Genomic DNA, 12,830 nt, shown 5'->3' on the forward strand with positions numbered 1-12,830 from the left:
TTTACTTTGAATACTTTAAATAAATTAATCTAATAATTCTGTCCTTTAACGTGAAAATGTGAACTACAAGTACACTTCTGAATGCCAACCTTTACTTTTGATGAAGTATTCTTATGATTATTATTCCTGCACTGACTCTTTTTTTAGACCTACAGTATAACTTTGCTAGTGTGACTTGGGAGTATTGCGCATATTTCTTCTTATTTTGTTTTGTGGAAAAGCATCATGGGTTTCAGTTTCGTCGGCTCGGCTGTTGCATTTTTTTCTCGCGAGACTTTGAAACGTTTTACAAACGATTGCAAACGGGGTGAAATCTCGGGAGCTGACTGAAAGCAAGCAGAGAACAACTAGCGACAGGATTTACAAACGTGCGTTCAGCAGGCGGCAAATCTTCAACAGTTCGCAGAAAGGCAGCTCCATAACTTTAGTTACTTTAAAGTTCTTTAAGGAGGACAAATATTTCATTTGGCTTCTCTTTTCATAACTTGGAGGGAAGTTTAACGCAGGCTGCACGGCTCGGTACACTCACCTCAGAGCAGAAAGTCAAGTCGGTGGTCGGCAGTTGGTTCTGCAGGAATGTCGCATGAAGAGAGACCCAAGTTTTATCGACAGGACGTCAACAAAACGATATGGGAAGTCCCGGAGCGATACCAAGACCTGTCTCCGGTGGGCTCTGGCGCTTACGGATCCGTAAGGTGAATCACTTTTTTATGTCAGTTTGGGAACGTGCGCGTAGCCTCGTCACCTAACTTAACCTCCATTCATTTAGACGAGGCCTATGCTACAGATGCTAAAGTTAGGTTAGCTCGTCCCGGTTGATGGCTGCAAGGTGGAGTCACGATGTTCCTTTCAACAAGTAACCTGTTGACTTACCAGTCTTGTAAACTTTTATTTAATATTTGGCCACATATCAATATTCAACTTCATATGTGTTCACACAAGCTAAACTGCAGGAACCTGCGTATCCATACTGAAAGTAGTTGAAAGGCTTTTCATCTGATCAGATATGTTAAAATGGCAGAATTGACTAGTGAATCAGTTTATCTAATTAGCACTATCGGTGTAAAGTCCCACCAACAGGTAATGTAATCGGCTAATTTAGTCAGATATTAACAGATATTAATGGGTGTTTTTAATGTGTTTGAACATTTTACAAATATGGTTTTGACTCACTACTTTCACATTGATTATGTGATAATATTTCTATTGGTGCTTTCATACAGATATTTTACTCAAACTGATATTGTCTCAGAATAAAAAAATTAGTTGACTGGTCCTACAAATTCCAAATGACAGGTAATCTCACCAAAATCTTAATATCTATGATTTCATAGAATCTTCTAGCCCTAATGAAAAAGTCCTGATAACTACCAATATTTCAGGCTCACGTCTCTGCCGTGAATATTCTCAGTAATGATGAACAAATTTACATCACAGAGAATATTCATTTACCGTGGACATAGTATCATGTCTCTTTTTTGTTTGTTTGTTTTTAAGAAAACCTTGCTGATAAGGTGGACTTCCTTAATGCAGCTTGATTGCAAAAGCGTAAACTTTCACAGGATTGACTCTTTACATTGGTCTAGAGATTAAGTAGATTGTGTTGATACTATCTAGGACACAATGTTGTCAGCGTTTCACTTGGTTTACTGGGCAGATGTTTGTTTTGCAAATGGAAGTGAACAGCTGTGCTGTTGCTGGGCAACAAGATAATCTGTAGCTGGTAAGATTATGCTCTGCTCACCAGTGCATGTAGTATATTGACTGATTATTATTTTTTTCCAAACAGTGCGCTGGCTTATATTGTTGTTGTTTATGATGGACTCTACCCTAAGTTAGCTGTGAATCTCAGTTCCAGTTTATTTATACTGGAACTGCACAGCTTTAAATGGTGGGCCAGCTAAACTGGCCAGCCTGGAATATTTTAAGTATATTGAAAACACGAACAATGACAACATTTAGTTTTTTGAATCTGAAATTCTTATATCAGCATAATTTTATAAAGGGATATTTAAAAGCACACAAAGTGGTGGTGAATGACTGAGTCTTTCGGGGATGCCTCTTTCATACCATGTATAAAAGAGGCGTTCCGTATAAAGACAAAAAAGACATTTGTTTAGGTTGATATCAGTGTAAAATGTTGTATGTTTTAGCTTAAACAACTTGTGCTCACACTTGTTTCTGCGTCTTGGCAGAAGTCACAGGTTCCTGGAGATGACTATGTTTAGGAGAGCTGAGATGGACGAAGAGTTTGGACTAGTCAGCCTTTAGAGTGCAGGACAGAGTGCAGGCTGCTCCCAGCTGCTGAGAGATGACATTTTCTGCTGATGTCACCCTTTTCCTCAGTTTGGAGCAGCTCTCATGGCATGCAGTTTGGTTTTGAGAGCAAACTCAGCCCATTCAGGATCCGAAACAGTTTTTCTTAACTGCCTAAAAATGACAAGAAAATGACATTCATTCATTCAGGACTTGTAGATTTTAATAATTTCGTGCCAACAGAAACTGTTGTATGTATATATGTATGTATGTAAGGTTATGGTGACAAATGTATTATTGCTGATGATATTTACGCTTATAAGTTTGTCCACTTTTTAACAGTTCTGCATATGATATGAAGACTGGTTTGAAGGTAGCTGTCAAGAAGCTCTCTCGGCCATTTCAGTCCATCATCCATGCCAAGAGAACATACAGAGAGTTGCGGTTGCTTAAGCACATGAAACATGAAAATGTGAGTCGACTTGTTTCTCTTCCCTTTGCTCTGTCTTGTGTTGCACAGGCATAAAAGCTAAAGTGTTTTGTGTTTGCCTATGTAATACCTCAGAATGTATTTGCTGCAGTGTAATTAAGGTTTTATGTGCTGGCTGTTGTTCTTTGTGTTGTGAGCTTGATGGTTTTCATATTTTCACAGGTGATTGGCCTCCTAGATGTCTTCACCCCTGCTACGTGTCTGAAGGAATTCACTGATGTGTAAGCTTAATGTGTTTGTTAAAAACGCTAGTTTTCCTCTGTCCTTTGCCTCGGGATCACAACAGCAACACTTGTGTGAGAATTAAACAGACCATAGCCTTTAGTCTCTCAGCAGCAGACAATATGAGCTGTGGCTGGGAAGCACCTGGAGACAGGCCAGCAGACTAAACACCCTGAAACGTGTCTTTGACTGTCCACTCTGTTAGTTATTCATGCTCTGGCTGCTACAAGAATTATTTCACCACCAGCTTCCTTCCCTTTGGTTCCTGCTTTTTGACTTTGTGAAACATATCTGCTTTGCTGGCAGGCAGGTAGTTATTGTTTTGTTGATGTTGAAAGTTGTTAGAAATGGGAAGTGGACAGCTAGACTGTGACTCAGTCGTCAGACGTGTATGCTGTCTCCCCCGCTGTGTGTGGAATGTCTCTTCCCTGTACACACTGAATTACTTGTATCAAGATCAGATTTCAGTTGACACCCAACTTGAGAATTAGTCTCAGTTTAATATGTGGAGTCACATTTCTCTTTCCAACTCTTTCTTAATGTCATTATTAATACAACCCTACATGAAAAATTATTCTTATATATTTGACTCATGTCAGAGGCCTCAGACACTTCATATCTTAGACCTTGGTCAACAGAATTGGCAGGATTATTTTTTTAATACTTAACACGCATGTCATTTTGTGTGGGAGGAAACCCACACAAAATCTGGGAGAACATGCCAACTCCCAGTCAGAGACAGTTCTCCCTGGCTTTTAGCCACAGAGTCACTTTCATCTGGGGGAAACTGCAGTGACAGCTAAAATGTTGCCTATTTGAACTTTCAGATATCATTTCAAATGATTTCAGAACCTCTTCTAAGTAGTTTGGCGTATGCAAATCAAATATATTTACTTGTGCTAGGAAGTTATTTGTATTGCATAAATACTATGGAGTTATGGCAGTTTGTTTAATTTCTCCTGACTGCCAGAGACGATGCACATACATGTGGTGAACTAAGTACCGTAGTCTAAGTGTTACATCCCATCTCGAGCAATCATACACAATAAGTGTATAAATTTCTGATGTTAGTGGAGGTTTCAGGAGAGATTGCCCACTTCACTCCAGGAAACCCTTCATCAGTGCTAACCCACATATGCTGTCTCAAGCCCCCATGTCTGCTCAGAATGGCTTGTATTTCACATTCATTCATGTCTGTGCTGACAGTTGTCCGCTGTCATTGAGAGTAGTCAAGTAAGCTGAAATTAGTTAGTTAGTTAGTTTTTCCCCTCTCAGTCTCCACCTCCTAAAATAGCCTCTCTCACATGCAGTGTGTTTTGATGATCTTTTCATTTTTGACATGAAAATGTGCTGTAGCAAGAATTGATATCCTTTTGAATTATTTTTTGTTTTATTTTTTTAAGAGGATCACCATTTATACACATTCGAAGTCTGTTCATGGTCATGGGGAGTGCTACGGTGCATAAATCCTTCTATGAAACACTCAAAGCTGTGGCTAAAGTGTCTGCACTTGCATCTCACTCTCTGTAATGTAGATACCCACAAGAAAGAACAAAGTGTGGAATAATGAAGATGATACCTCCAGTTCTGCTGCATCAACCTTAACACATTTTTAAACTCTCCATTGTGAGGCTGATGATGTTATGGGAGTGTAACGCTAAATTAGTATTAGTATTCTTTCGTTGTGCATCACTCTTTCATTTCCTCTCAGTTTTACCTGTTTTCCAACAACATGGAACAGGTTCAGTTTTGGTTCTTGTGTTTTATTTTGAACCATCCTTACCATTTTGACCAAAAATGTTTCGGAACCTGGAAGTTTGTTCTCAGCAAGATTTAAAAAAAAGAAAAAAAAGTGGCATTTTCTGACCTAAAGGGTGAACCATGACTACATCAGTGGATGTGTCACAGTCTACAGGTTGAAAAGAGAGGATGGAGATGAGGAGAGTCTTTCACGTGATGGATAAAAACGAATATTTATAATAGAACAAAAGCTCACAGGTGATCAGTACTATCCACTATCTTGGTACTATTGTTTATTTTCTTTACATTGTGCTGTGCCCTCCATTGATGATGCATTCTTGTACACAGTGGTTCCGCTCAAAACTGGAGGAAACAAGGGCTGGTTTGCTATAAAGCACAAAGTTTCCAAGAATGCTGAATGGAACCAGAGCTAAGAGGAAAACACTGCTTCAGCAGCGGTGACTGTGTTTGCATCTGAAATGGAGATTCAGATCCAGATTAGCACACATGCAGACTAAGTGTGACACAGAAAGATAAAGAGGGAGATGGAATAGGTGGGTGGTGTTGAAACTGAGACACATGGAGTTTCTCTGACACTGCATGGAAGAATAAATGCTGAGTCACATGCGAAGGAAATATAACTCTGTATCTGCGCATCTGCTGAAACATTATAAATGTTCTGAATGCAGCATGATGTCCAGGAAAAATCTCAGATATGTAGGTGCTGTAAGTGTGGTTCCCCTCGGCTCTAAAAATACAGAATGAGTCACAAAGCTGTGGTAAGGCTCCTCAGAGGTCCAGCCATGCTCCTGTTTCTATAGGAGAGAGGAAAACAGAGGTCACTGTTTATATTTATTTTTTTTTTCCAAGGCGGGTGAACTTTAGAGAGTGTCTGCGTTTCTCTGTGCTGCTGAGAACAAATTCAAATGTAAGCAGGTGCTATTTTTAAGGAGTTGTTCTCTGTGCTGTGAGTGAACAAAAGAGTATTCATGAAGTGGGTATTTGTTGAGCAGCAGCCTGACTAGGCAGCACATGGCTCTGTGTATTTTGGCTGTAAAGCTGCCACTGTAGCATCCTGCTCTCGCCTTCGTCCATAAGTGCTGTTTGGGCATTTGAAACAGCACTGGGATTAAATTTGAATTATCCACTGATGCAATCCCATTAAGCCCATTTATCTGTCTAGGATTGTGGTTAAATTACATTCCATTTGTGAAGGGCTTGGCCTTTCTTTGCCTCTGGAGAGAAGTGAGAACGAGAGAAGTAGCAGCTAAACCGGTTTAAGCTCACATATCCATATGGCAAATTAGTTTCAGACTGCAAACAACTGTGGAAAAAATAGTTGGAAATGCAAAAAATCATATTCATGTGGCTTTTTTTTGTAAGTGAGAAAACATCGACATGCCTTCCTACATTTGTGTCTGTTTAAACTAAGACGACAATCTTTTATGATTTGCAGGTATCTCGTGACTCACTTAATGGGGGCAGATCTCAATAACATAGTGAAATGTCAGAAACTCACAGATGACCATGTACAGTTCCTCATATACCAGATCCTCAGAGGGTTAAAGGTGAGGTCATTAAAGGAGCAATTTGACATTTTGTAAAATATGCTTATTTGTTTTCTTGCCAAGAGAGAGATGACAATATTGATACCAATCTCATATCTGCTCAATTTAGCATAAAGACTGAAGTCTCTGCTGGTCACAGTGATGAGAAGACCATACACACACAGCCACAAACATCAAACCACAACATTTAATTTTTAATACTTCAGTTTTTGCACTGATTAAACTAACAAGATAATGTGTTAGTGAGTGTTATAGGTGCTGGTACTTTCTGTTGATTTTGTTACCTTTGGACACAGCCACAGTAGCTGCTTCCCTTTTTATAGCCTTTATGCTAAGATAACCATCTCTTCTGCCATAGTGACCAGACATGAGTGGAATCAATCTTCTCATTTAAATTGGCAAGAACATGATTAAGTGTATTTCTGAAAATGCCGTGTAAATGCAGTGCTTCTGATTTTGTGTATGTAGCAGTGAATCAAAACATTTTTAAACTTGTAACATAATTTAATGCACTTGTTCTCTTCCATCTCTCCATAGTATATCCACTCAGCAGACATCATTCATAGAGTAAGTTCCTTGTTTGAATATTGTCTGTCAAAGAAAATTGTGTCAGAGTTTGACATCTTTCACTTGACAGAGTTAGACCTATGCCTTGTGCAAACACTAAAGGGAAGGGAAGTCATAAACAGGACCTTTACTTTTACATGATGTTAATGATGTAATGCTGGCTATTTCAGTGTTAGCAAAGGAGAGACAGATTTATTTCTTCCCATGAAAATGAGAAAGATTTCTCCTGAATGAGATTACAGATTGCTATCAATCCAGAATTATGTTCATTCCCTAAAATGTCTGACTACTACCTAAATTACACTTTTCCTTCTTGCAGGATTTGAAACCTAGCAATCTGGCAGTGAATGAAGACTGTGAGCTGAAGGTCACTGAACTGCTGCTTTCATTTACAACATCAAGTCCACACATGTGAATATTTTTCAAACAGCTTTGCTTTTTTTTTGCACTTCAATTGCTCCCAGATTTTGGACTTTGGTTTGGCGCGGCACACTGATGATGAGATGACCGGTTATGTGGCAACCCGCTGGTACCGTGCCCCAGAGATCATGCTGAACTGGATGCACTATAATGTGACAGGTAGATGATGTTAAAAAGCTCTTTTGATCTTCCCTAGTGACTTTCTGCACCTCTACATCATGATAGAAGAGTTCTTCTTAATGTTTATGCCCTGCTTTCTGTGTTTCAGTGGATATTTGGTCAGTGGGGTGCATAATGGCAGAACTCCTCACTGGAAGAACTCTGTTTCCTGGTACTGATCGTATCCTTTTCATTTGACAGTACAGTACGTACAGAGCTCCCATAGCTGTTGAAACTCTTACACGTCATTTGCATACCAAATCAAACAGGTTAAACACACATAACGTTGCTGGGGATGTACTGATTGATTTTTTTTTGCCAGCACGGTAGTGGAAACTGATTCTACAATGCTTCTTTCCTGTTTCCTCTCATGAAAATCTGCCTTTCTGCTTCAGTCTTGAAAGTGACGCTGCCTGAGGCGTTGTTTGTATTGAAAAGGTAATACAGATAGTACCGCTCCTCCTCTTGGCTGACGCATACCCTTGGCTGTAATCAATCCTCTGGCATGCTTCAACTCTTTCTACACTGTCAGTATCCATTGTTGGCTCAGGTCCACTTAATACCTTCACCACTGCCGTTCTTTGTGTAGGTCCATCAATCTGCAGTGTATGTGCTCAAGATTCTGTCATATTTTAAAACCTGGGCCCTATGTTTACATTATTTGGTGTGTAAATGATTTTGAATTGGTTCTTTAGATCTCCACAGCTGGTAGCTGCGACATGGATGCAGTGGCTGCAGTGTAATCCTTTGCGACTGTCAAAGTTACATCTGCTAAAAGTGTTAGCTTAGACTGTTACCCTAAGTGACAACAAGTATCCCTGCAGAGATGGACCTTTTTGTTAAAGAGTAAAATCCCTTTTGTTTAATCGGAAGCACAAGTCTCTGAGATCTCAGGTGAGTGGTTGCAGGAAGAGTTGGAGCGTTCGGTTTAGCAAAAGGAACAGTGCATGTATGAATGTTAAGCTGATTTTCAACAGTCAAGATTAGGCAACAGCTCACCTCCAAGAGTCCCAGATCAGAGGCTTGGAATAACAATCTGAACCTGTCAACCTCGTGAGTAAATCACTTTTTGTGGTTGTACTTTGACAGTTGGAGTCACCCCTAAGGATTACAGGATACAGCCAGGTCCCAGGTTTAAAAATATTGGAATCCCCCCTTAAGTTTCCAGCAGGGCCGTCTGCTGCCTCCCTTTTTTATGTTGTCTTCCATTTCTTCATTTACTTCATCTTTTCTTCTCTATGGAGACTTTTGTGCAAGCTTTTTTCTTTTGTCATACATCATGTGTGAAATATAAAGCAAATATAGTGAAATTTAATATCGTAGCTCTGTTTTAAGATGATGATCAAGACTAACAGGTAAGATTACATGTTCTCCCCTGTCAAGCATCTGGTCTTCCTTTACCGTATGCCGGTAGACATTGATCAGTTGAAGCTAATCATGATGCTCGTCGGAACACCAGGGCCTGATCTCTTGATGAAAATATCTTCAGAGTCTGTGAGTTCACAATGTTATGCAAGGTTTTTCTCTAACCAGTTTTCTGCACCAAAAGTGTCTCTGCTGCGTAATAACAAGCACATCTGCTGCCTAACCCACAGCATGTTTTCCTTTCTTGAGCTTTTGTGGGTTTGAGACTTGCTTTTTGCTTATTTAACTGGGTTAATTCGGTTAGGTTTGCCACAACTTGATTATGACACAAGTGATTGAGCTCTGACTTTCACTGATTGACAGTAATGCAAAGGATTGTGTTGTGTCTTTCCTCTAAATCTGCCAATCCCCTCCTTTTTTCACATTTTGCTTCAAAGCTTGAAGTCTGCTTTTCAACATAACACTGTAGTGCATCTGGAGTTCAGCTGCACAGTGTTAGATTGACAAGAAGCTTCTTAACCAACTCTGCTCTGTCGCTATACTCCCCTTGACACAAGCTTCATAGATATAAACCAGCTTCAGCAGATAATGCGTCTGACAGGAACGCCCCCAGCATCTCTAATAAGCAGGATGCCCAGCCATGAGGTGAGCAGGATCCACCATTTGCTTGTTTTACCACTGAGACCATTGAGCTCTTAAAAACACTCAGTTGACTCTACAGCTTTGGTCAAGATGGGTGTGAGGAGCAGTATGTCCTCTAGGGACCTCAACTAGCGATTTTTAAGAATGTAATTTTTCCAGTTAAATCATAGGACTTGTGGTGTCTGACCGGCTTGCTGCATGCGATCGTAAAAATTATTTCCAGACATGGCCCTGATCTCTGTGTGGTAAAGGCATTTCTGTGCTTGTCATGTCACTTGGGTAATATTAAAAGGTTTCCTCAGAATTAGCTAGGCTTACTGTTGGTGACTGTACTTACTTACACATTGCCTGTGTGAAAGTGCTTTGCTCTTTGGTTTTCTTTTTTTGCTCTTGTCGCACATCCCTTGAAACTTGCTTCTTTCAACATGTTTTTGTGGATTTACATCATATTTTTCATTTCATGTGATAGAATAATTGTCAGTTTGCAGTTTCAACTTTTATTATACACCAAGATCTTTATTATAAGGAAAATTATGATAGGCAAAACAAAAATTAATTCTTAGTATGCAGACAGCGAGAAAGAGAGCTGCATCGGCACTAAAGTAGCACATTTTTGAATTAATTTATTTTATTGGCAATTGAACAAAAAGAAAACACTGACGCCAATAATCAGAAAAATTGATTCCTCCTGCAGCTCCCCTTTTCAATTACACTACACTTACAGTAGTAAGTGTAGTTGCAGTTGTTAGGCAACACGTCAGGGCTGTCAATCATGTTTGCTGCAATCTACACAGCTATCAACAGCAGCGTGACTGTTTTTTAACGTCTCACTTCAAGCATTCAAAACCCTTGATCAACAGATGAACAGACCTATAAATGTACCTGAAACCTCAAGTGTCTCATTAATATTACTCTATAAAACTATAAGCTGTTGTTTATGTCTCTTTAATTTCTGTCTGTGGTGGTCAGTAAAAAGGACTACTCATCATACAAGGACTTTGTTGACTGTGAACTGCACTGGTCAGTGTTGTCGTGCACAATGAAATACAACAACCTTTGTGTTTGTGGAAACGTAAAAATACAGGTGAAAATAATAAAGTTTCTCTCCAATTATCTGTAAGAAACAAAAACAATGAGCCATATATGCTACTGCAGAGGCCCTGAGCTTTAATGGCAATATTCTTTGTAGTATTTACATTCAGGGTTATGTGATCTGTACAGGTCTACATCTGGTTGTAACTAAATGTGGTAAGTGAGCAGTAATGACCTGATTCAGGTGGCAAAATCAGTCTCATGAAAATGCTATTGATATGAACGTTGTGAGACAGGCAGTACTGAATGGGAGCAACTTGTTACAGCCAGTGGGAACCAACATTTGTTTTTTACTGTATTTATTTTCCCAGGCCAGGAACTATATCAGCTCCTTGCCACAAATGCCCAAGAGAAACTTTGCTGATGTGTTCATTGGTGCCAACCCACAAGGTAAAAGTAGAAAGGGTTTTCTCAACATCTGCTGTCTTGTCTCATGGTGTAACCCTTACTAACAGACTTCATGTTGTTCATATTTTTTAAGCTGTGGACCTTTTGGAGAAAATGCTGGTACTGGACACAGACAAGCGGATAACAGCAGCCGAGGCCCTGGCTCACCCCTACTTCGCTCAGTATCACGACCCCGACGACGAGCCCGAGGCGGAGCCTTACGACCAGAGCTTTGAGAGTCGCGAGCTGGAGATCGAAGAGTGGAAACGTATGGCATTATTCTAGACAAAAACTCCAATATTGCAAAAAGCAAATCTGTAGAAATCTAATCATATGCCTGTATAAAGAAAAATTCAGGTGTTACTATAACGCAGACGGATAATGCAGAAACCCTGATATGTATTTGAATATTTTTGTCGTTGCAGGATTAACCTATGAGGAGGTGTGTAGTTTTGAGCCACCTGTCTTTGACGAGGATGAAATGGAGTAATGAGACGTGCATCGACCCCAGCCTCCGACAGTTTAGAATGACCCTGAACACATGCATTAGGGTTAACTTCACTTGTACCAGTGCCTACCAACCTTAGTCAGTCCTTACTAACGGAGATACCATTGCCCTCGATTAGCTCTTGCAAGGAGATCATTACCAGCACATGGGAAAGAAAGAGTTTGACCAGTTATCATTATTCTTATTTATAAACCACTAATGTTGACGGTCCGTTGCTGGGAAATGTCATTTCTTGCTAAAAGCTGAGACAATTATATATTCTTCAGATGTTTTTTTCAAATTTAAGCTTTGATGACTCATGACACTGTGACACTGAAATGCTGAAACACCTGGACCTATAGCTGTGCTTTTTTGTGCTTAAAATTTTTCTATTGAGTAACTTATGAATAAGCTTTTGCTGTCTATCCATTGAAAAGGATCATGCTAGTCTACCACTCACCCTGCCAGACTGTCACATATAGCACTGGGAAACATGTATTTGTAAAATAATTTTTAATTCAGTTATTTGCATGATTGTTCCTGTATTTAAAAAGAGATCACTTTGAAAGGTCATTCATATGTGACAGTAGATTTTGTTTTTAGATATTTGACAATTTAAGAATATGCCTGTTCTGCGGAGCCACTGACTTTTTAGCGCTCATCAAATGAATTTCGCACATTTTAATGTTGATTTTGATAGGTTAGATCCTCTGTGAGACTCATATATATTGTGGTTGCACAGAAAAATCTGAGCCTCTGCTGTTTAAGGACAGTGCTATTCAACAAGGCACCTAAATAGGAAAAAAAAATGCACATGCGTCCATGCTCTGCTCAAAAGTATGTAAATATCTGTGCCATATTTTTTAAATCTGACTTATTGTTATGTTATGAATCAATCACTTTTATTATGGACATCAGTTCAACAATTTGTATGCGTTTGTGAGAGTGTGTTGTTGGTTTACAGGAATTTTAAGTGTCATGCTAAAGCCTCTAATAGAAATACTGCTTAAATGTGCAAAAGAGGGATTTTAGATGTATTTATACTTTGCAGAGGTGGTATTTATAAGCAACAATCAAATCATCCCTTAAACTATTTTCAGTCCTGCAGAGTAACTACTATCTTCAGTCCTTTGTTTAACAAAATAAAGACTTATTTTTCAGAGACTTGGTGTTTTTTTTTTCTCCCAGTTTCCTGTACACCATGTTGTGTTCCATGTTTTTTCACACTTTTGATCAGCAGTGTTGATCCTCTGTGACTTGACTTGAGACACTGACAAATTAATTGATGTGGATGATTTTGGAATGAGGCCATTGACCATTTACTTCTTGTTACCATCTCACAACTTAATTTATAGTCTTAGTAAGTTTTTGCATTTTAATACAGGCCACACATACTTATCCTCCAGAACCTAGTTGTTTAAATGGTTTCAGAACA

General features: G+C 39.3%; 1 protein-coding gene across 2 annotated transcripts; it reads left to right on the top strand.

Moving 5' to 3' along the window:
* Positions 1-286: 286 nt before the first annotated feature.
* On the top strand, positions 287-12,559 carry mapk14a (mitogen-activated protein kinase 14a). 2 transcript variants are annotated; one of them, XM_046395795.1, is made up of 12 exons: positions 287-695; positions 2,599-2,728; positions 2,909-2,967; positions 6,165-6,276; positions 6,814-6,843; positions 7,163-7,210; positions 7,308-7,422; positions 7,532-7,603; positions 8,837-8,916; positions 10,833-10,911; positions 11,003-11,176; positions 11,334-12,559. In XM_046395795.1, exons 1-12 carry the CDS (start codon positions 577-579, stop codon positions 11,396-11,398), a joined length of 1,083 nt encoding a protein of 360 aa, XP_046251751.1. In that variant the 5' UTR covers positions 287-576; the 3' UTR covers positions 11,399-12,559. The 2 variants fall into 2 exon arrangements, with proteins under 2 accessions (XP_046251751.1, XP_046251750.1); XM_046395794.1 differs by lacking the exon at positions 8,837-8,916 and adding an exon at positions 9,353-9,432 and having other exon boundaries at positions 288-695.
* The last annotated feature ends 271 nt before the right edge of the window (positions 12,560-12,830 follow it).

This window comes from Scatophagus argus, chromosome 8 (genome assembly GCF_020382885.2).
Source record: "Scatophagus argus isolate fScaArg1 chromosome 8, fScaArg1.pri, whole genome shotgun sequence".
NCBI classification, from domain to species: Eukaryota; Metazoa; Chordata; class Actinopteri; family Scatophagidae; genus Scatophagus; species Scatophagus argus.